The sequence below is a fragment of the Seriola aureovittata genome, chromosome 14, assembly GCF_021018895.1.
Source record: "Seriola aureovittata isolate HTS-2021-v1 ecotype China chromosome 14, ASM2101889v1, whole genome shotgun sequence".
Lineage (NCBI taxonomy): Eukaryota > Metazoa > Chordata > Actinopteri > Carangiformes > Carangidae > Seriola > Seriola aureovittata.
Genome location: NC_079377.1, coordinates 259,017 through 281,026, shown reverse-complemented (window position 1 = coordinate 281,026; position 22,010 = coordinate 259,017). Strand labels below are relative to the sequence as shown.

The following is a 22,010-nucleotide window of genomic DNA, read 5'->3' as shown; positions in this document are numbered from 1 at the left end:
CGTGGCTTTAAAGGGGAGAAAGGTGAACCAGGCTTGCCAGGCCTGGACGGGCTGGATGCCCCTTGCCCTGTGGTATGGTGCTCTTTCTTTCCCTTGACTTTTCCTAGCATGTCTTTAGCTATCTCTAACCACACACCTGCCTGTGGGCGCTCAGATGTTGCAGTTTACACACATTAAACATGCATGTTTGCATGAAAGTTTAAAAATGCTTACTGTAGTTGAATCATGTAATAAGTCAGAATTTTTCCAACTGATCTCACATAGAACTAACATGAACAAGCATTTCCCCCTGAGAACAAATACTCCTTTAACTCAACCTTTCCATCATTACAAGTAAAACTTTCTATATTAACTTCAGATGTACAGTAGATTGTGACTAATATTACCAATTACATAATCAGTATAATCATTTTTCTAATAAAGCCTTGAAATTGTAATATTTATCATATTAGAGCTTTTCCATAGTTTTCCACACCATCTTTTGCATGGAGCATGAATTTATTCAACCCTCAAGGCAACAGTATACCACAGATGAATTTACTTGGTCAAAGCAGAGTCCTGGTATTTGCATGGAAGGTTACATTTCCATTTTCAGACTTCATTAGCCTCACCAAGTACTTTGCTTCTCACTTCTAAGTTTAGCAAAGCAACAAGTACATTGTCATGGTTTCTGCTTTTGTTTCCACTGTTTGCCGACTGGTTTGGAGATGAGTTTGTAGAATTAAATGTGCACACAACAACAGACAACTCAATGTTACTTTAAACAGTTGTTGGCAGTTTCGGGAGTTATGTCATTATCTGAACATTCGAACAGTCGAACATACATCTTTACATCTACAGTCAATTCTCAAAGCATCTCCAAATTCATATTAAAAACAGAGTTTGTGAGATGTAGCAACCCTGTCTCCCACAAATTAGGTTCAAATATTGATAAATTGGTTTCCCATTTATGTACTGGCAAATATGGCAGGAGTGAATGGATGAAGCACAACATTCAGAGCCGTGGGGATGTGGTCAGAGTGGATGGTCCAGGTACCAAGTGCATGAATATGACACCAGAGCCCGAGGTTCACATCTTGTCTGGGGTTTAGTTGACGTCAGGAAAAGATCAATATTTTTGGTTTAATGTTCACCTTGTTTCACTGTGGACTATTTGTGTATTAATTAAGACCACAATCCAAAATTATGAATTGTGTGTTTAATATACAGTATAATATAATATGGGTTGGGAAGTAAAAGTTTCTTTTAACAATATCCTTCATGCTCCCTAACATAGAAATACGGTATTCTGTTTAACTGATGATAACCTGAAAATAAATGATAATCTGTTTTATGATGTCAGTTTGTTATAGCAAATAGATGAATACTACAATAATCATGACTGATGCGATAGAAGATATCAGTGGCGAGTGTAGCAATTTTAGGATGTTTGTGTTTGCAATTACAAACAAAATACGTTATCAAATCGTTACCAAATGAATCTGAAAGTGAACTGATGAATGTGTTATGTGGTTTCTGCAAATTGAATTTTGTGTCAATCAATGAAGCATTCTACACTGTTGTCTGTTGATGACAATTTATTTCACAACAAAAAATATAACCATTGAAAATAAGAATTATGATGAAATGCATTACATTGACAGAAATTAAAAAAGAATAATAGACAACTTAATTAATGTTTTAATCCAAAGTCTCATTCAGCAACTTATATGCCTCTGCGAAACCTCTCACTGCTTTTATATGTTACCAAATGGTCAGCCATACAAATGAAAGTGTTTCAACCCTAAATGGTGTATGAGTAAAATATAACTGGATTTTTCCCTTCAGGTTTAAGTAAATGTATGCGCTTGCTGCTGAAATTCAGTCAATTCAATTTCATTTCAAATTGATTTGTATAGCACAGCGAGAAAGAGACCAGGAATAGCTGTATACATACTGTTGTATTTAAGCAAAGACTGATTGTACTAAAAATATCAATAATAATAACCATACCCAATGGTGCTATCAATAATAACAGCAGCAATAATAGTAATAGTAATAATAATAATAATTATCTGCAGTTTACAATAATTATTATTATTCCTATGAATAATAATAATTCATAGTACTTATCTATATAAGTACAGGGAAAATAACACTTCCTTGCACCAGTGTAAAAAGAAGAAAAACATCTGTCATTAATTTGCTTACACAGAAATAAAATGTGATTTTTACTTCCAGAAGCCTGAATTAGCCAAAATACCACTTCACTACTCTAGAAAGTAAAATGCTGGTTTCAAATGTTTTTTTTTTATTTATTTATTTATAAAGAGAATTGTGAACTACTTTTGTTTGCATTGTTGCTTCACACTTGCATGATAATTTTGTTAATCTCTGCAGTGCACAGTATTTGGTGTTTCACATCTGATTTTTCCTTTTCCAGGGGGACGATGGCTTACCTGTACCAGGATGTTGGAATAAAGTAAGTTGGAGAGTGTGACAATGTCTTGTTTTGCTGCTCATCGCTGTAGTAGCTCACATACTGTATGCAAACTTCACAATGTTGTTTGAACTAACATTTGATATCTTTTTGCCTTTTGCTTTTTTTGCAGTGACAATAACTTTGGAATGGCTGATGTGATTGTACATAGAATATTTATTTTTTTTTTAAAAATCCTTTTTCCTATTCTGTTATACTTGGGGGGAAAAATAAAAATCCCCAAAGGATATGGCAAAATGTATGTACAGATCATTTAATAATGATAGTGTTTACATATTTGACTTTTATATCTATGCATTATTTTAATATGACTGGTTAAGCAAAAAGTATAATGTTGCTGCATATGCATGATATTTGTGCATAATTTGACGTGGATAATGCTTATTAACTTATTGCATTATGTTATTTTGTTCGGTTGTCATAGACCATGCTGCACTGAGTTGTGGGGCTGGGAAGATTATGTGTTGGTATTTAGAAAGTCTTAGTTGAACCCTCCTCTTTTTGATAAAGTAAAAGATGGACAAGCAGTGAATCTAAATGAGTTTCAAATTCACTAAATGTTAACACAGTTATGACTCTTTTAAGTCTGCATTTTGGTTTTGGTCACATGCTCATCTTGAATATACAGACTTAAAATACCAGATTTAGGGCTGTCACCATACTAAAAGATGTAATATAGATATAGTAGCTAAGGTGGGCAGCCTTGGTCCAGAGACAGATATTTTGATATGTAATGGCCAGATTGACACAAAGTATGGGTATTGTAAAAACTAATAATGTAATAAGTGTGCATAACATAATAACTGCAGATACTGTAATTTAAAAAGTAATAAAAAGGTTAGTGAGGGATAGTATCCTGGTTTTTGCACCAGGAACTTTATCTATAGCTGGGGAAAGTGGTTTGGATGAGCTGGCACAGCAAGATTTACATATTACTACATTGTACACACTAAACAAACACCACTACGCCCACACCAGTACGTTTCCCAGAATGAGGGAATAGATTAGCTCCATAAAATGCTTCTTTATAAAACAAAAATATAAATTTATATAACTGTACAGGTTGTTACGTTGTTTTACATTATGTACTCAACATTTTACAACACAAAGTGGTCAAGTGGTGGGTTAATTATGGGACAGCCTTAAATTATTTGAGGTCTGATTGTTAACAAGGAAAGTAGTCCTGACGATCACAGTTTACTGATAAAATTTGTGTCAAAACTTGTGTCATGGAGAAGGGTGTCAACCAAGATGTCTTAACCATTTGAAGCTTTAAACTTCTGGCATGAAAGATCCTCAAAACTAAATGTTTCATTGTACAGCAGGACTGCTCTTTTTTAGCTTCTTGTATATTCCCACTTGTTTCAATTCACTGTAAATAGTTTTGCCAAATTGTATGGGCAACCACTTCCTGCTTAATGGCTGTCAGGTTCTGCGTATTGACTGAAGTGTTTGTGGATTGCCTTCTAGTATAGAGCCCTCACATTGTCTTGTTCATTTTATTAAGAAAGCTATAACCTGCTTGGACAGTGGAGATCTTTTTAAATCAAGAAGAATAGTACATTTTATCCATGGTGTAACTGTACTAATTTAGTTAACCTCATTAACCTTATGAAGTGACTTAGTGTTAAAGAAATGGATGGACTGACCAGAGTGAAGCTTGATCCATTATATGATGCTGATATTTGACAAACCTTTGTTCCTGTTCTGCCTGGATTTGATGTTGACAACCATGAGAGATTGTTATTGGATCCTTGACAGAAATAAATAATAACGTAATAAATAACAATGTGCTTTTGATGCACAGTACCCCACATTATCTCATGCCTTAGTCACCAGCTGGCTGTCAGTTTGACATATATTTGTAGATACATAACTGCAGATATGTTCTGAAATGTTCAGAATGTTGATTGCCCTGCAAAGTGAATATCATAATTAAATATACATTACTGAGGCTTTTGTTTTTGTTTTCAGAAACGTTTTAAACCTACACTTATGGAGAGAAGCAGAGATTCCCATGCGATTAATTACATTAAGTAATATATACATCTTGTGTTATTAATTATTGTTTTATCTAATGTACTGAACACTGTGGTCATGATGTACAAGACACATAATTTTACAAAACATAAAATCTTTACATGAGCTTTAACATCATACAGTTTAAATATTCTGTATGCAATCATCACTGCAACTAGATGTCTCATAGAGCACCAATATGATTTGCCTGCCACACCTCCAGGCCCCCATTCAGCCACACCGCACCTCTCCCTTCGTCCTCTCACCACAGTGTGAACACGAGAGCCAACAAAAACAATCCAGACACAAACATTAGCCCACGCTAGCATTGCTGTGATATGCTCCACAGCATTGCTGATAGTTAGCTAGCTAGCAATAGCAATATTGTTGAACAAATTCATAATATTTGTAACAGCAAGTTAGCAAAGGTTATTGTCTACTGTAGCCGTCACTAATGAAAACAGACATGTAACATTATAAAACCCAGTCCTGAGTCAAGTTGGACCCTTTAGCAGCTAGGGCTCGGGCTCTCCTACTCGGAAAAGCCAGACCAATGATGGCTCTTGTCCACAGTCAGACATGAAAAAGAAATTCAACCTTGGACTTATTCACTGGGACTAGCTCACATGAAAGACAGGCACACACAGGGGGGCCTTGAAGCCAATGAGGGGACTGGTAAAAAAAAACAAAAAAAAAACTTTACTTTACTTTTAAAATTTTAAAGATGTTTATAGATGTGACAGTCCACCAGCTGACCAGGATTTGAACCAGTAGTCCTCAGTCTGCTTATTCTCTGGTCTTATCTGTTTCTCTGTCTGATACAGTGTAAATAAGTATCTGTAAAATGCACTGGACATCAAAGACTAATGATAAATAACCTTTTATTGATTCCAAATTTCAATTCCCTTATTTCTTTTGCTTGTGTTTCTGAATTGATTAAATTGTATTCACACATACATTTAAAGGGTCAACATCCTTTCCAACTGGCCAAGAAGTAGGGCAACCCAAGACTGTCTCCAAGAAGGTGCATACAGAAGCTGAAGACATTTGGAGATCTCTGTGAGTTGGAGTTGGCACTTCAACATTTTTCCAGGTGGCTGGACCCAGGGCCCGTAGTGTTGAAGGCTCCAGTGGTATAGTGAGCAGATTAAACTCAATAAAACTGAGAAGTACAACCATCACAGCCACAGGGAGACAATGTACCTACGTATGTGTACCTACCCTACTGACGTATTAATGATGACTGCGCACACTTTGATCTATAAACTCTTGAGAATGAGTCATGGACACTTAGCACATGCTATTTGTTGTGTTTAATGTGACATCAATACTGCAACTGTGATTAAAAATTCAGAGCAGCTCACAGCGCAGATAGATGCCATGTGTTTCCATGAAAAACTAAAAAACAAAGGGAGACCCTCTTGATGATTCCTTCTTGATACTGCCTTTTTAAAAATACTTTTACTTGCAGCTATTACATCATATTACATTACATTTGAATGACTGTGGAAATACTATAATATGTCATATATGAAATATAATAAAATACAAATGACATCACAATTGAATGATGTAAATTGTAAGTATTGTACAATATAAGAGAAATTGTATGTATTGTATGTATAGAAATACAGTCTACAGTCTGTAAATAGATTGCATAGATGAAAAACATACAGGGGAAAAACAAAGGGTGATTAATAGTTGTTCCTTCATACATTTATAGTTTTTAAAAACTTCCTCTTGTAAATCAACACTTTCTTTACTAGTTTCAGAAATTGCATGCTGCATATTCAGGCTCTATAACATGCTATACGATTACTGCTGCATGTAAATACAGATTTTTTTTTTCCTTTTGACTCAAACACTTTCACCAGGGCATTTTTTAAATTATTTATTGCTTTGTCACTCAAAGTATAAATTCTTCGTTAAAGATAAAACACCCACCACAATTGGCTGTTAGAACATTCAAATACCCTGAGAGAAATGCCTTTTGTCCATGTGTTGAACACAAACTAGTAATAATAATGACTTTCCTGTTTCAGATCAAATGTACAGAAGCATTCCTTATGTCATATTGACAGGTGTTGTCAAAATTGTGTTCCAGTTTTATTTATTTGTTGGTTTTCCAGTTTTTCAGTTTAGTACTTTGAAATTGAAATAAATGTTTCCTTGTTTCAACAGGTGCAAGTGTACTTACAAAACCTATTTAGTGGGTGAGCTCCACTTATTCATTTTTAAATTTAAGTCAAGAGTTTGACACATAAATGAAAATCACAGGAAAAAGACAAAACACGAACAATTAGACATTTTAAATGTTTTGTCCACTTGCTTACTATTGATTTGTGTATTTAATTGTGTTTTGGTTTAATTGTATCAATCTCCTTGTATTTTGTCTGTAAATGTGACTGCAGATGACCTGAGCTCTTTCAGCAATATGCAAATGGTGTCATAACAGCAATTACCAAACAATTTTATTTTGTTTGTTGTTGTTTGTTTTTCATTGAAAAAATAACTTATCAAAACATTCATCTGGTAATTTACTTTACAGATACTGTCCCTGATTTTTCTTTCACTCTCCCAATTCTCCCTTCAGCTTCTGTCTGAAGCTGTTGATGTGTTTGGACTGTTCATATCATCTTCCAAACATCAAAAGTGAATTGAGAGGAAAGTTGGACAGTTGGTTGATATGAAAAAAATTTGGGCCTACATCTTGTAACATTTTGTATCTGAAAGTGTCAGTTTAGTTTCTGCCTGAAATTTTACATTTCTTTTTTGCACAAATATGGAACAAACACATTTTTTATACAAAGAAAGCAAGTTCTTCATTTGCCTTATTTACTTGGCTTGCGTTTATGCAAACAAGGAAGAAATGTAAGTTTTGATCAACTATCTATCCAATTTTCTAGCTATTTGTCATGGTTTTAGTTCGGTAGCTTGCTTATAACTAGAAAGACAATTTCCTTATTCTTAGGTCTAAGGCCATTACTTCCTGCATTGGAGCACCCCAGAGTGCATTATATTGCCACTGTGGATGGAAATTCATAACTTGGGTATTATTCATCAACTCTGATTCATGCCACTGATTGGTTGTTCTACATACCAACAGTGGCCTAGGCTCATTGTTATTATAGAGCCATGTTAAACTGGTACATGCACATTATAGTTTCTCAGAAATTATGTTCAATACATATCAATATGTCAATAATTCAAACTGGTGACAACAACATAAAGCTATTTCCAAAAGTGATTTTCCCCATGTGAAAATTTCAGATTTTTTCTGTAATGATCTGCCTCAATGTTGCTTGCATCCTTAATGATGCAGGGACATCCTTGGTATGGATATCCCTCACATTGGGGAAAAAGACTCAAACAAAATTCAAACGAAACGTTAACACCATCTTCATTATATGTACAGTGTCAGTTTTCAAAATATTTTCTTTGGTTTTGCATCATATTTGGAATGTGACAATGTTTAGGTGGAAAATATTTAGTTAACCTTCTTTATTTATGTATTTCAAAAAGAAATATAGATGTATAATTTGTTTTGATTTGAAATTCTGTAGGTGTCAAATAACAACAATAACTGTAAGTGGGCATTATACAGATTTTGCATGTTATTGTTTACCCTGTACGAAGCACTACTGAAGTTTGTTTTCATTTTTTTTCTTATATTGGTTATGGAACTTTGCATATGCTGAACATTTGATATTTTTTCTGCATAGTCAAAATAAATCTGACAGCTGAGTGACCTTTGTCTACCAATTCTGTGCTACCACAATCTCAAACCGACATGTATAAGTTTGTTTAAGATTCAATATGACTTCCAACCAATAAGGTAATGATATTTTGTAAGGTAATGGTTTTTTGCTTTCCAAAATAATTTATTTTTCCTTTTTTTAATCCAAACATGGCAGCTGTTGTTACTGATTGCCAATCAGATTGACTGCTAATTACAAGTAAAGTTTTTAAGCTTTTTGTCGTTGACTCAGAATAAAGAAACCCATTTTCAATGGATGTGAAGCTACTTTTTGATTTTTTCTTTTCATTAGTTTGCTGCATGCATACATGTTTGCTATTGGATTTTTACAGTATTTTTGAATATTATTAATGCGGTGAGAAGTAAAGTTTTAAACCACAGCAGTTTTAAAGCTAGTGATAAATTAACAAGATAACAAAACAGCTGAGAGACGGTTTGGCTATTGTGAAAAAGAAATGTAGGATAATGTTTATTGTTACTTATTTAGTGAGAGAAATATACTGTTATAGCAGCAGACAAAGCACACTAGTACAGCCATAGTAAGGTGAAGGCTTTCAGTTAACTTTATTAGTACAATTTTCAACAAGGCCTCTCACTGCAATGACAGTCTGCAGTGTATGTGTTATAGTGAGCAGACTCCATATCAAATTCTTGTGTTTTCCTCTGGTCGAAAAGAATGGCTTGTAGAGATACATATACATTCAGATAAATACAGATACATACAGACACAGATACATACAGATATATATAGATAAGTCTACATCAGTGGTGGCTGCTGGTCTTATAATGAGGGGAAGCTCATTTTCGGCCTACATCATAAAATGTGTCCGTTTATTTATATGTAAATTCACGTGAAATTGGAGTGACAGAAGAGAGTCGCCAATCACAACGCCAGTCGTTTTTAACAAAGACAAAGTCACTGAGGATCAGTAACGTCTCCAGATCAACTCCGAACAACGGAATGAAAAACTTGAAAACTGCTCCGGTGGATGCTTATACTTCAAGATCGCTGATTTGCTCATTTCGCTGTCAATCAAAAAGGGACTCAGCCTCCGACAGATCATCCAATCATCATGCAGAAGCCGAGCGTCCGGGCCAGCCCACTGCCCCATAGACCCCCAGAGACGCTGAGCGTCCGATGGGCGGGACAAAGCCCAGCATTTATCCAATGACCGTCTAGTTTCGCTGCAGTGGAACAACCCACTCTATGCTTCAGATACAGATACATACAGATATATATATATATATACAGATTTGCCTACATATAGATACATAGAAATACAGATACAGACACATATAGATACATACAGATACAGTACATACATCAGGCGGACTACAAAAGGAAGAGGTGTGGAAGGGGATGAGGACCATCACTGGACAGGCAAGAGGTTTGTGGACAAGGCCAATGAGTTCAACCTGTACAACAGGTTTGACACAGCCTCGCCTGTTCTCTCTTCCACTGCCTCAGCTGCAGCTTCTCCTACGCCATCTGCTTCACAACCTGACACTGCAGCTGCATCTCCCTCCACATGGGGGTCAAGTGTCCTGTCCTTTACAGTGGAGGAGGTGATGGGCAGAGCTCAAGAGGCTACGTCCTGGAAAAGCAACAGGTCTACATGGTTTGTGTCTGAGGCTGTTAAAGGAGTGTGCAGCCCAGCTGGCTGAATCTCTTCAGAGGATCTTCAACTTAAAGCAGAGGTAAGCGACCAGGTCATTTTGGCTAACTTCCTGTCAGTTTTTGCAGTTAGCATGCCCCTCCCTCTTCCCACCTCCTCCCCACGTCACCACATAAACACGCATCGTTTTTTGTCCTAATACTTTACAATATTAGCCATCACAGCAACGGAGAGCAGTGGCTCATCTACCCCAAAAAGCTAAGCACAGTAAAATCAAATACTGACAATAAATGTAGCTTTCCAGCCATCTACTGAAGTCAGGTTCTAACAAAACATTACACCTGTAACTTTAGAATGAGTACAGGGTGAACAGGTTGCCAAAAGATCCATTACATGTCTGGGTTTTATTGCTATATTGTTGTTTGTTGTATATCTACATCTGCCAGAGACTTTAGTGATGCATCCCTTTGTGGGGTTGGAAGTAATAAAAGTTACACACAGTGGTGAAGGTCTCCAGGTCAACAGATGTTGGTTACATCCTCCAGAGCAAAACACTATATAAGCAGTTAAAGTTTTTTCATTAACTGAGAGACTTGTTGTACCCTGCACCAGATCTGTCCTTCATGTACGAATAAACCAGCAAAACTGAAGTGTTGACTTGTTGTTCTGATTGTGTACATTTTTTTATCTTTTGGTCATGAGAAATCATCTTTTCAATCACCAAAGCTATGAAGCTGCAGTTGCCAGTCAGAATTTTGTTTTAATCTGATTTGGTGTAACATAAAATTCTATTACAGTTCACATCAGGCAGACGAAACAACTGGACGTGGTCAGGGAAAAGTGAGATTTGCAGGCCGGGGCTCTATTGCGGCAGATGAGGGAGAGGTGCTGGCGCCTTTGATCTGCCTGTGGATGAAGCAGTACGTGTGCAAGAACTTCAAACTGCCAGGGTTGAGACGGAATTCATGGACCCCCAAAAAGGTACATGGTCAGGGGGTAGTACTTTCCAAAGGTTCAGGAACTTTGGGGGGTGTGGTCTGCATTGCTGAACAAAAAAATAAAGGACCACAACAACCGGAGTGGCTAGGGTTGCCACCTGTCACATATAATACAGGATCGTCACGTGTTTGAAAATAATAAAATGCTGCGTCCTGTAGACTATTGAATATATACGGGACGCAATTTGTTCCGTATTTTCGTTCATGTTTTGTCCTCAAAGTGCTGTGAATAATGTAATGTCAAGTAATAATTTTGCATAATCTTCCTGGGACTTTAGTCTGCGGTGGAAACGCAGACGGCAATGGACCACAGGAACCTTTTAGTTCCTGAAGAAAAGTACTAAAAAAGAACTTAAAATTCCAGGTACTTTTTGGTCGAAACGCAGTCATCATGTAATGTAATTTGGCCACAGCAAAGCTTAATATGACTATGTATTAATATTTCATAACTGTCCTTTCAGAAAGCACTTAGTTGGAAGGAGCTGTTGGAAACAATTCTGTTCTGCCTCAACAGGAACCCTCGCTGGATCTTCTTTACACATGTGTCACAACACTAGGCAGGCCTCAGGTCCAGACCATCCTTTCCCTGGACAGCCACATTGGTGTGTTTGTCAGAAGTGCTTGGAGATGCCAATAGATGCAGAGATGCATATCCATGCTGCCTTACATAGATGTGTACATTCTTCAAGAAGGGGTTTTGCAGCAGGGGGTTGCAGCAGGATTGTGATCCCCAGTTACTTTGTCCTGAAGATTGTGTTTTGAAGATCCTCACGGCCAATATGTAGTCTTTTGCCCAAGTAGGGTTTAGGCCTAAGTAACACTTTACACCTGCATTTACACTGTTGTATTTATTTTAAAAAAATAATTATTTAATTGTGTATATTGTAACATTTTAACATGTATAGAATACATATATATATATATATATATATAATATATATATATATATATATATATATATATACATTTTTTTTTTTTTTTTTTTACATTCACCCCATTCTCAGCTTGGTTTGTTTTGTGATACAGAAACAGCAAGGTTGACGTTATTACGTTGCGTTATGGAGGCTGTTGAACTCATGTGTCAGACTACGGATATCACATGTTATGAACACTTGAAGGTAGTGGTCACAATGTACCACTCATGACATCAATGAATCACACAATCAGAATAAAGCGGCTATAGATTTGGAGGAAAGAGCTTCATAAAAATAATACACTTAGGAATATTTTAAATATAATATTATTAAAGGTCTAGTTAGTCGTGGCAAACTAAAGTTGTGGATAGTGACACTTTGGATGTTATTAAATAAATATAATTTCAATAAATATTCACACTTATTGTGATCTGCAATTGTTCATCAATATAATAAATGAGTACATAGTTGTAGATGTGAAATTATCTATAAAGCGACCACCTATGCGAAACTAACTATCCTGCTATTGTTACCTTACAGATGAACTCCTGGAAATGCTCAACAACAATGGTGGGGGCAGGGGTCGCTTTCCATCGATCTTGGACGGTGTTCATATGGAGTAGTCTCTCTAATAACTAAGTTATGAAAGAACAGATGAACATTATTATCTAATGCATCATTTCTCTGTCATTCACTTGGCTGTAAAGTTAGTTAGCATTACTTAAGAGCTAACAACAAGCTTCTCCACTATTGTTACACAGCAAACCAAGCAGAAATCTGCCACAACTGACGACTGTCCAAGCAGTAATAACCGTTAGCCTTGTGGGTTGTATTAGCTGAAGTTACTGAGTTACCTACCAGCAACCGAGCTATCAACAAATTTCTCTGCTATTGTTACACAGCAAACCAAGCTGCGGCAACACAAACAATTAGTGTACAGGCAGTTGTAAACTAAAATTAGCTAGCAAGGTAAAAAAAAACAACAAACCTACTTGGCTAACAAATTTTACTCTGCAGTAGCTAAATGGATATATAGCTACTGCAGAGTAAAATATAGCTTACCTTTCCAAAGGAAAAAGTCTAACTTAGCTTTACAACGGCTTTTAACATTTGATATTTTTCCACCAATCAAAGGCCACACCTCTTTTTCCTTAGAAGACTCAGGTCTGTTGACATCTGCACTGAAATGCTACACATGTTTTATCAGCCAGTGTTCTTTTTTATTCTGTATATGCAGTCTGCTAGGGCAGCAATATCTCAGGCGTGAACACAAGGAGACTGGACAAACTGGTCAAAAAAGCTGTGTATGTGCTTGGCAGGAGTCTTGAAACACACAAGACTGTTGTTGAGATGCATGCAATGTAAATACCAACCACCTGGCGGATGACAAATTTCACCTAGGGGATAAATAAAGTATCTATCTATCTATCTATCTATCTATCTAGATACATACAGATACAGATACATATAAATACATATACACAGACACATACATATACACATACAGATAAAGATACATACAGATATACAGATACAGACAAATAAATATACAGATATACAAATACACAGATACATATAGATACATAAAGATACATACAGATAAAGATACATATATACAGTTACATACAGATAGATTAGATTAGATTAGATTAACTTTATTAATCCCACAACTGGGAAATTCATTTACCACAGCAGAAAAATAAACATGTATAGAATAAACATCTATGGAAATATGCATCAAAAATACACCAAATATACACTAATAAATACAATATACACAATACACACGATATGTACATGAAAAAGTGCAAGTTTGCAAATGGTCAGGAAGAGCAGGAGTTGTGGAGTCTGACAGCTGCTGGAATGAAGGACCTGCAGAACCTCTCCTTCTTACAGCGAGGATGTAAAAGTCTGCTGCTAAAGAAGCTACTCAGAGACCCTACAGTGTCATGCAGAGGGTGAGAGGTATTGTTCATGATGGATGTCAGCTTAGCTAACATCCTCCTGTCACCTACTTCCTCAATGGAGTCTAGGGGGCAGCCCAGGACAGAGCTCGCTTTCCGGATCAGTTTGTTGAGCCTCTGTCTATCCCTGTCAGTGCTGCCCCCTCTCCAGCAGACCACAGGAAGTAGATGGCTGAGGCCACCACAGAGTCTTAGAAGGTCCTGAGGAGAGCCCCACACAGGAGGACCTCAGTCTCCTCAGCAGGTGAAGGCGACTCTGACCCTTCTTGTAGAGAGCGTGGGTGTTGGTGGACCAGTCCAGTTTGTTGTTTAGGTGAACCCCCAGGAACTTGTAGTTCTCCACCACCTCGATGTCCAATCCCTGGATGTTCACTGGTGTGAAGTGGGATGTGTTCCGCCTGGGGTTCACAATCATCTCCTTTGTTTTGCTGGCATTAAACTGAAGCTGGTTGATCTTGCACCAGCTGACAAAGTCCCTGATGACTGTCCTGTATTCCAGTTCATTTCCCTCCGAAACACACCCAACAATGGTTGTGTCGTCAGAGAACTTCTGGACGTGGCAGTGTGTGGTGTTGTGTGTGAAGTCCGAGGTGTACAGGGTGAAGAGAAAAGGGGAGAGCACTGTACCCTGGGGGGCACCTGTACTGCAGAGCACCACATCAGACACACTGTGACGAAGCCTCACGTACTGTGGTCTGTTGGTGAGGTAGTCTATCATCCATGCAGCCAGGTAATGGTCCACTCCCACACTTTCCAACTTCACTCTGAGCAGTGGTGGTAGGATCGTGTTGGAAGCACTAGAGAAGTCAAAAAACATGACCCTCCCCTATTTAAATGCATCAGTAATCACTTTGGAAGAGATTGACTACAAAGTTTTGACAAGATATACACTTTACCTACTTTCTCCAAGGAGCTGATGGTCCACTGTGCCGCTGCCCATTGGAATCTAGAGGTGGATGTCGCGCATGGGCAATTATGCCAAGCTCCTGAAAACCGTAGAGACAAACGCGCCAAGTTCACGGAAATAGAAACCACTGCATCCTGTCCTGTCCCCATGTCCCCTTAGGGGCTCCTTATGATTGCGAATCCAGCCCTCAATGGGTTGAGGATTTTGGTTTCCATTGACCTTTGTTGCATCATTTTGTTCTCAACAAATTATACAATGTACATCAGTAAAGATTTTCAACTCAGCAATTATTTAATCAAGATCCAATGTGTGATTCAAGTGTTTTTTTAATTTTTTGGGAGTAGTGTATTTCTATGAATCTGTATTTCTATGTATATGTATGTTTCTGCATGTATCTCTGTGTATCTGTAAGTCTGTATCTGTATGTATATGTATGTATATGTATCTGTATGTTTGTCTATGTATATGTATATCTGTATCTGCATGTATCTGTGTCTGCATCAGTATGTATCTTTATCTGTACCTGTGTCTGTATGTACCACAGTGTCTGTATCTGTGTGCATATGTATCTGTCTGTATCTGTATCGTTATGTCTGTATCTGTATGTATCTGTATGATGGCTTACAGCTGAAACATGCTCGCTGTGAGACTGCTGAATGCTTTTGCACAAACCAGTCTAACCTTTGAAGAAGACAGTCGTCACATTTTTGTGAGAGAAATCTTTGTTCAGTCAGGAAGATGGAGGGGCCAACCTGAACTGTTTAACATGGCTTTAACCACACAGTCAAACAAGATAAAGTCTTTATTATCTGAGCTGAGGACATGTGTGAATTTTTAAATTTACAGCAGATCTGTAAATTACAGTCAGTCTTTTTCAGTCAGGTCTACAGCACCATCTAGTGTTAAATATCCGACATCAGATGCCAATTGAGCCTGGCACTACAATCTATATTTTTTCATCTGGAAAGGTTTTTTGTATTCAATTTTCTAATAAACATAAAGGTCCTTTGCGGCAAAAAAAAGAAACAAAAGCTGCTCCCTCCTGTTGTCCACACAAAAAGTTAAGTTTAAACCTAAACTAAATAAATGACTCATGTTGACACAAACAAACAATACAGGCCAACTCACCTGGACTAACGGCATGGTCTCAATGACCAAGACTAACCGCATGGTCTTTGAGACCATGCAGTTATTCCAGTTGAGTTGGCCTGTATTGTTTGTTTGTATTGCTTTGAATTGGTTTGTAGTGTGTCTTTGACTGTTTAGGTGAGGTTGTTTGTTTTAGGTGAGTTGTATGGTGAGTTGTATTGTCTTGGAGAGTGGGGGATTAGGGGGAGGTAGAGCACAGCCTAATCCGGCGGGGGAGTGTTTAGCCTAACAAGGCATCTCTCCCTGACTCTACCTCCCTCATTCAAACTGGCAGCCACTTTCTGGAAAAAAAACATCTAGTCCTACAGAACAGAACTGTTTAGGGGAGTTTTTGTTTGCTGAATCTGTTAGTGTGTTTTGTCCTAGTTGATGATAGTGTTGTTTGTGGTAGCATAGGCAAGATAAAGGAGAAAATAGTTGTGGTGTGAGGAGCAGTGATGGCTGGCATTAGGGGAGTGACTCTGGGACGCCAGTGATCACTGTCTAGCCTCCTGGAGGTGTCGTGGGACCAACTAGACGAAACACTGGTGAAAGGAGGTTCCCACCTGATGACTCCAAAGACATGTTAGTCATCACTGCTCATTAGTCTGTACAGCTAAATTAATAGTTATAGGACTTAGGATGTTAAGCTTAGGGTTTCACGGGTTTAGTGGTAGGTAGGACCCAAATGCAGCCAACACAGGGGGATGGGGTGCAGAATGTTTAATTAACAAAAAGAACTTCAAAAAACAGGCACAAGACGGGGTTTCTCGGGAGGTCGAGCCGGAGGATGGCGTCGCCCCTCTGGAGGGCGAGCAGGAGGACGGTGGCGAAGACGGGGTCTCTCCGGAGGTCTCTCCGGATGATGGCGTCGCCCCTCTGGAGGGCGAACAGGAGTACGGCGACGCCCCTCTGGAGGGCAAGCAGGATCCGACCTGGTACTAGGGGCAGTAGTCAGCTGGACCACCGTCAGGACACGAGGAACATAGATCGGCCGGACCACAGGAGGCGGCACAGAGTCAGGGACCACCGGAGGTGGCACAAAGTCAGGGAACCCTGGAGGCGGCACAGAGTCAAGGCCCACCGGAGGCGGCACAGAGTCAGGGACCACCGGAGGCGGCGCCCCGGCAGGAACCACGAGTGGAGGTGACGTCACATCAGGAACCAGGAGAGGCGGTGACGTCACATCAGGAACTAGGAGAGGTGGTGACGTCACACCAGTAGCCATCGTCGACGCCGCTGGAGAGCATGAAGCAGCGGCCGTAGACACCACAGGAAAAATGGGAACAGTCATCGACGCCGCTGGGGAACATGGAGCAGCGGCCGTAGACACCACAGGAAAGACGGGAACAGTCATCGACGCCGCCGGGGAACACGGAGCAGCGGCCGCCGACACCACAGGAGGGACAGGAACAATCGTCGATGCCGCTGGAGAACACGGAGCAACGGCCGCCGACACCACAGGAGGGACAGGATTTGGCCGGACTGCCGGCAGGGAACAAGAACCTGGAGCCAGCTGGACCGCCGACAGGACAGGATTCGGCCGGACCGACGATAGGGAACGAGGAGCAGGGATCGGCGGGACCACTGACCGGGAACCAGAGGTAGGAGTCAGCTGGACCGCCGACTGGACACGAGGAGCAGGGGAGACTTTGTCCAGCCCACTCAATTCAGGAACCATGGAGGAATCGACCGGGACCCCCGACGCTGAGACAGCTGATGCAAAGGCCGGGATGGTCGACCCGGGAAGTGGGGCAGGAGCCGACGAAACGCCAACTGGAACCCCCAACGCTGGAACAGCTGATGCGTCAGCCAGGGTAGTAGGCGAAGGCTCCTGCCCACAGGGGAGTAGAGGCTCTGGACACTGGGTTAGCTGGGGCTTGGGCTGGAAGCGGGGGACCTTGGACTTTGGCCTGGGCCGGAAGCGAGGAACCTGGGGCTGGTGCCGAGGCCGAGTCTCCCCATGGCAACGGGAGCCATGATTATCTCGCCTACTATGGCCTCCACGAGATCCCCTGAAAATAGCAAGGCGAGTTCCACTGAAAGGGGACTCGTCAGGGTCCTCCAGGTCAGAGTCCTCCAGATCAGAGTCTGAGAAGGAGTCAGCCAGTGTGAACAGAGACCTGATGCCCGACGAGGGCACTTGCTGACAGGATGGATGCACCCTCAGAAAGGCCATGAGGCTGGCGTAGATTGCTGGGTACATTTCTGGTCGGTTCGTTCTGTCACAAGTTTGAGGGGTAAGTAGGACCCAAATGCAGCCAAAACTTGGGGAACAGTGCAGACAGGTTTATTAACCACAGACATGAACAGATCGAGGACATACCCAGAGAACAACAGGACGTGAACAAACCCAGAACTAAACAGACGAACCGACACAGACAAAGGGAAGCACAAGGACTATATAGACAAGGGGGGCAAGGGTAATTGAACACAGGTAAACACATTAGGGCGGGGCAGACAATCACCACAGACACAGGCCCAAGACAGGAAGCAAAAACACTGAGATACACAAGGAAACCAATTACAAAATAAAACGGGAAGTGCAAAAACTCCAAAACAAAACTAACAAAAAGTGTCTGCCATAGCAAACCATGACATATATGTCTATAACTTTATACTCTCACAATAAGATCCAGTAACTGAAATAAAAATTCACAAATAAGATTTCTGAGATGAACTTCCCTCTGAAATACTGTGTTAGGACACCAATAATGACAGTGTGGCAGCTGTACAGCAATACAGCCATGTATCAGGTGCATAGTCGTAGCTAGGTAAACAGAACAGCTGAAACATGCTCGCTGTGAGATTGCTGAATTCTTTTGCACAAACCAGTCTAACCAGTCAAGAAAACAGTCGTGGCATTTCTGTGAGACATGAATCATCACCAAAGTAAAAAGTGTCTGCTGGTAAAAACCACAACATTCCTGCAACCGGTTTCTATCACACAACAGTGGAATCAAACCATGTCTGACTGCTGGCCACACATCAGTGACAGTGATGTCCCAGCCTTCATTTCATCAACACTGTCGTAGAATACAGAGTTTGCCAGCTACATTTAACTTTTTAATAAAACAGGATTCAGAGAAAACACAGTGACACACTCTTCTTAAAGTGAGATTTTATAGAAATTCAAGCTTATTTTTCATTTTAAAGATTTGTTGAATACAAAGCTTCACATATCTACACATGTAGAACTTCTCACATTTCTTAGAAGTAAAAGTTGAACTAATTCAAACTTTCTAATAAAACAGTGGAACTTGCTTCAGAGGATACAGAAAAAAACAGTGATCATATGATGAACTGGTTCAGGTGGTGATGTGTGCTGTCGTCAGGCAGGGTAGATCCAGATCTCATTGTGGTGAGTAATAGATAAATAGGAGTCATAGCCAGCTCCAGTGTAAGTGTGGGGATCAAAGGTTTTCCCAGCTTTGTCCAAAGCTTCTTGGAGCATCTTCGCGTTGGTTTCACCGCTGCTGATACTTGGAGTTCCTGCAAATATCCTTTAATATGACAAGGAAACAATGACATAATAACAGTAGAACGACAGTTAGTGTCAGATGAAAATCAAAACCATTATTCACTGAGAGATCTGAGCTGGTGTGTCCACTCCCTCTGTCTCTATGTCTCTGATGTTACAGGACATTCTGGTAGATATGTCTAACCAGTGGCTGGTGGCTGGTTAGTTTCATACAATCTGTAATCCCCCTCCTGGGGCTGACTCCCCCACCCCCACCTCACCTCACCTCACTTATGCATTTTCTTAATGGGTAGATTTTATCAAAAACATAGAGACATTGATCTGAGAGATAATCAAAGCCACTGGTCACCTGACGTAGACGGTGGCCTCAGGTCTACTCTGCACTGTGACTGATGGATCAGTGTTTTCAGGCTTTGTCGTACCCGGCGGAACAAACCAGGACATTGACAGATCAGGACCGTTCTCACCCTCTGAGACAGTGATCAGTGCCGGCCAGGTGTTAGTGGGGATCTCATTACCTGAGAGAGACCAACATGAAACAACACAGTGCTGAGGAGCTGTACACAACTATACAACACTAAAAGAAGACTAAAGACGTTTTCAGAGAACCACACAGTAGTTTGTCTTGCAACTGTTACAAAACCTGTAAGAAATAAAAGAGTTTCTAAAAAGTTGTGCACATTCAAAGATTTCTTTGAATTGAAGTCAGACTATACTTTATGTTTTTCAGATTTCCTGGGGACAAAACCTTTTTAAAGATTCGATGAATTCAAAGCTTTAAACTTCTAAACCGGAAGAACTTTCAGCACATTTCTTAGAAGTAAAAGTTGAACTAATTCAGAGATTTCTCTGACACAACACAACTGTAATACTACCTGTCACTGAAATAAAGTGTAGTTTTGAGCTTCTCACACCTATTTGTGTGTAAATTGGTGTACTACAACAGTTCTTTATTTGTGTGGATTGTTAATTAATAATTTTCTGTATCTCTCCATTTAATCAAGTCTTGATTGATTTGCTTCAGTTGGAGACACAGGGACAAGAACAGTGTTATTATCCCAGTTTTACTTACTTAACATGAGTTATATGTTCACATTACCTATTAGCATCACCAAACCACTGCAAAGTGAAACTGGTTCTGGACCCTGACGTACCGGCTTCCTTCTGTCTCTGGCAGAAATGTTTCAGTCTGGAGTAAGCAGCCATCACGTCACTGTCCTCAGGGCTGTCTACCTTGGTGGTGATCCAGTCAGTGGCAACATACAGACGCTCCTCAAAACCCTGTACAAAGCAGAACCACAGAGTTGTCTCTCCACATAGAAAAAGAGCAGATCACTGACCAGAGTGCGGATGGCTCTGAAACATACCTGATGTGAACCAACCACCTGGTACTGAGGACATTGTTGCTGATGACAGAAGTCTGGAGCCTCCCAGCCTCTGCAGGACCACACCAGGACCAGAACTATGAGCACGGACAGAGACTGTTCCATTCTCCTCACACCTGCTGCTTCAGGCTGAATGATGTCACAGCTCCAGTTACATGTTAATCAGGCCACACATATGCCCACATTGTTCCTCCTCCAGGAGGCAGAACGAGGAGTTCACTTTATCACAGTCACTGCTGCACATAGTTTAACACATAGGTCTTTATGGAAAAACTTAGATATATGACAAATGTTTGAGATATTATGTATACATATATATATATATATATATATATATATATATATATATGAATGTTTTCTTGACACATCAGTTCAGTGAGAATAGTTATGAGGTTACTGTTACACTGAGGAGAAGTCTGAGGTTTTCACAGCATCAACAGGGATTCAGCTGGGCCATGCTAACTGCTAATCAGATGAGGCTAATTTTATCATATGATAAGAGTGTGCACATGTACACAGTGTTCGGTGAAGTGAAGCTCATGTACTCCGGCTGTTATGATATGTGTTGTGTCTTTATTAGTTCACAACATGTCAGTGAATAGCAGCAGGAATAATACTTTGTGTCTGTGTTAAAACACTGTTGTCATGTCACCATGTTCATTGACAGAGTCACTGGTCACTGTAAATGTTCCTGTTTTAAATGGAAGTGAAGGGACAACATCCACAGTAGTTGTTCAGTTTAATTTGATCAGGCTTTAGTCTGACTAAAGCCACATTCACAACTGTCAATCATTTCAAGTGTCTCGTATCCAGATGAGATTTAGGACAGTCACATACACTCACTGAGCACTTTATTAGGAAAGTGTAATCATGTTCTTTACATTTTACTCTTTCATCTCACAACATATTAATCACTTCATTCATGGTTTTCCTCCTCCACATGAACAGGTTATCCAGGACAGACAGAGAGTCAGACTAAGGTGAATAAATATACAGATGTACAAATACAGAGATACATATAGATACATAAAGATACATACAGATAAAGATACATATATACAGATACATACAGATATATACACTGTTGCCCATAAAGTTGGAATAATTTTGTTTTCAGACACAATCCTCTGTTTATTCCTATTTAAATGCATCAGTAATCACTTTGGAAGAGATTGACTACAAAGTTTTGACAAGATATACACTTTACCTACTTTCTCCAAGGAGCTGATGGTCCACTGTGCCGCTGCCCATTGGAATCTAGAGGTGGATGTCGCGCATGGGCAATTATGCCAAGCTCCTGAAAACCGTAGAGACAAACGCGCCAAGTTCACGGAAATAGAAACCACATCATCCTGTCCTGTC

At 39.7% G+C, this 22,010-nt stretch overlaps 3 protein-coding genes across 4 annotated transcripts in view; 1 reads left to right on the top strand and 2 right to left on the bottom strand.

The window, feature by feature from the left end:
* LOC130181137 (collagen alpha-1(XIII) chain-like) overlaps positions 1 to 8,522 on the top strand; it is a 52,647-nt gene extending 44,125 nt beyond the window's left edge. Inside the window, exons 36-37 of the mRNA XM_056394959.1 lie at positions 2,423 to 2,461; positions 5,464 to 8,522. Coding sequence (XP_056250934.1) covers positions 2,423 to 2,461; positions 5,464 to 5,496 — 72 coding nt within the window. The 3' untranslated portion in view covers positions 5,497 to 8,522. The remainder of the gene's footprint in view (positions 1 to 2,422; positions 2,462 to 5,463) is intronic.
* Positions 8,523 to 16,505: 7,983 nt separating this feature from the next.
* LOC130181028 (uncharacterized) lies at positions 16,506 to 20,791 on the bottom strand. 2 transcript variants are annotated; one of them, XM_056394759.1, is made up of 4 exons: positions 20,631 to 20,791; positions 20,363 to 20,544; positions 19,613 to 19,781; positions 16,506 to 19,285 (listed from the first exon to the last, which is right to left on the bottom strand). In XM_056394759.1, exon 4 carries the CDS (start codon positions 17,986 to 17,988, stop codon positions 16,525 to 16,527), a length of 1,464 nt encoding a protein of 487 aa, XP_056250734.1. In that variant the 5' UTR covers positions 17,989 to 19,285; positions 19,613 to 19,781; positions 20,363 to 20,544; positions 20,631 to 20,791; the 3' UTR covers positions 16,506 to 16,524. The 2 variants fall into 2 exon arrangements, with proteins under 2 accessions (XP_056250734.1, XP_056250733.1); XM_056394758.1 differs by having other exon boundaries at positions 20,418 to 20,544.
* On the bottom strand, positions 19,114 to 20,753 carry LOC130181651 (heme-binding protein 2-like). The gene is made up of 4 exons (XM_056396015.1): positions 20,631 to 20,753; positions 20,418 to 20,544; positions 19,613 to 19,781; positions 19,114 to 19,285 (listed from the first exon to the last, which is right to left on the bottom strand). The coding sequence occupies exons 1-4, from the start codon at positions 20,751 to 20,753 to the stop codon at positions 19,114 to 19,116; spliced, it is 591 nt and encodes a 196-aa protein (XP_056251990.1).
* Positions 20,792 to 22,010: the final 1,219 nt, after the last annotated feature.

Excerpts from the sequence above, each read along its gene's own strand:
- LOC130181028 (XM_056394759.1), bottom strand. The coding sequence starts at position 17,988 with ATGTACCCAGCAATCTACGCCAGCCTCATGGCCTTTCTGAGGGTGCAT.
- LOC130181651 (XM_056396015.1), bottom strand. The coding sequence starts at position 20,753 with ATGGAACAGTCTCTGTCCGTGCTCATAGTTCTGGTCCTGGTGTGGTCC. Across the intron at positions 19,782-20,417 it reads CCAGAGACAGAAGGAAGCCG|GTAATGAGATCCCCACTAAC; the intron begins GTACGTCAGGGT and ends GGTCTCTCTCAG. Across the intron at positions 19,286-19,612 it reads GAGGCCACCGTCTACGTCAG|GATATTTGCAGGAACTCCAA; the intron begins GTGACCAGTGGC and ends GTCATATTAAAG.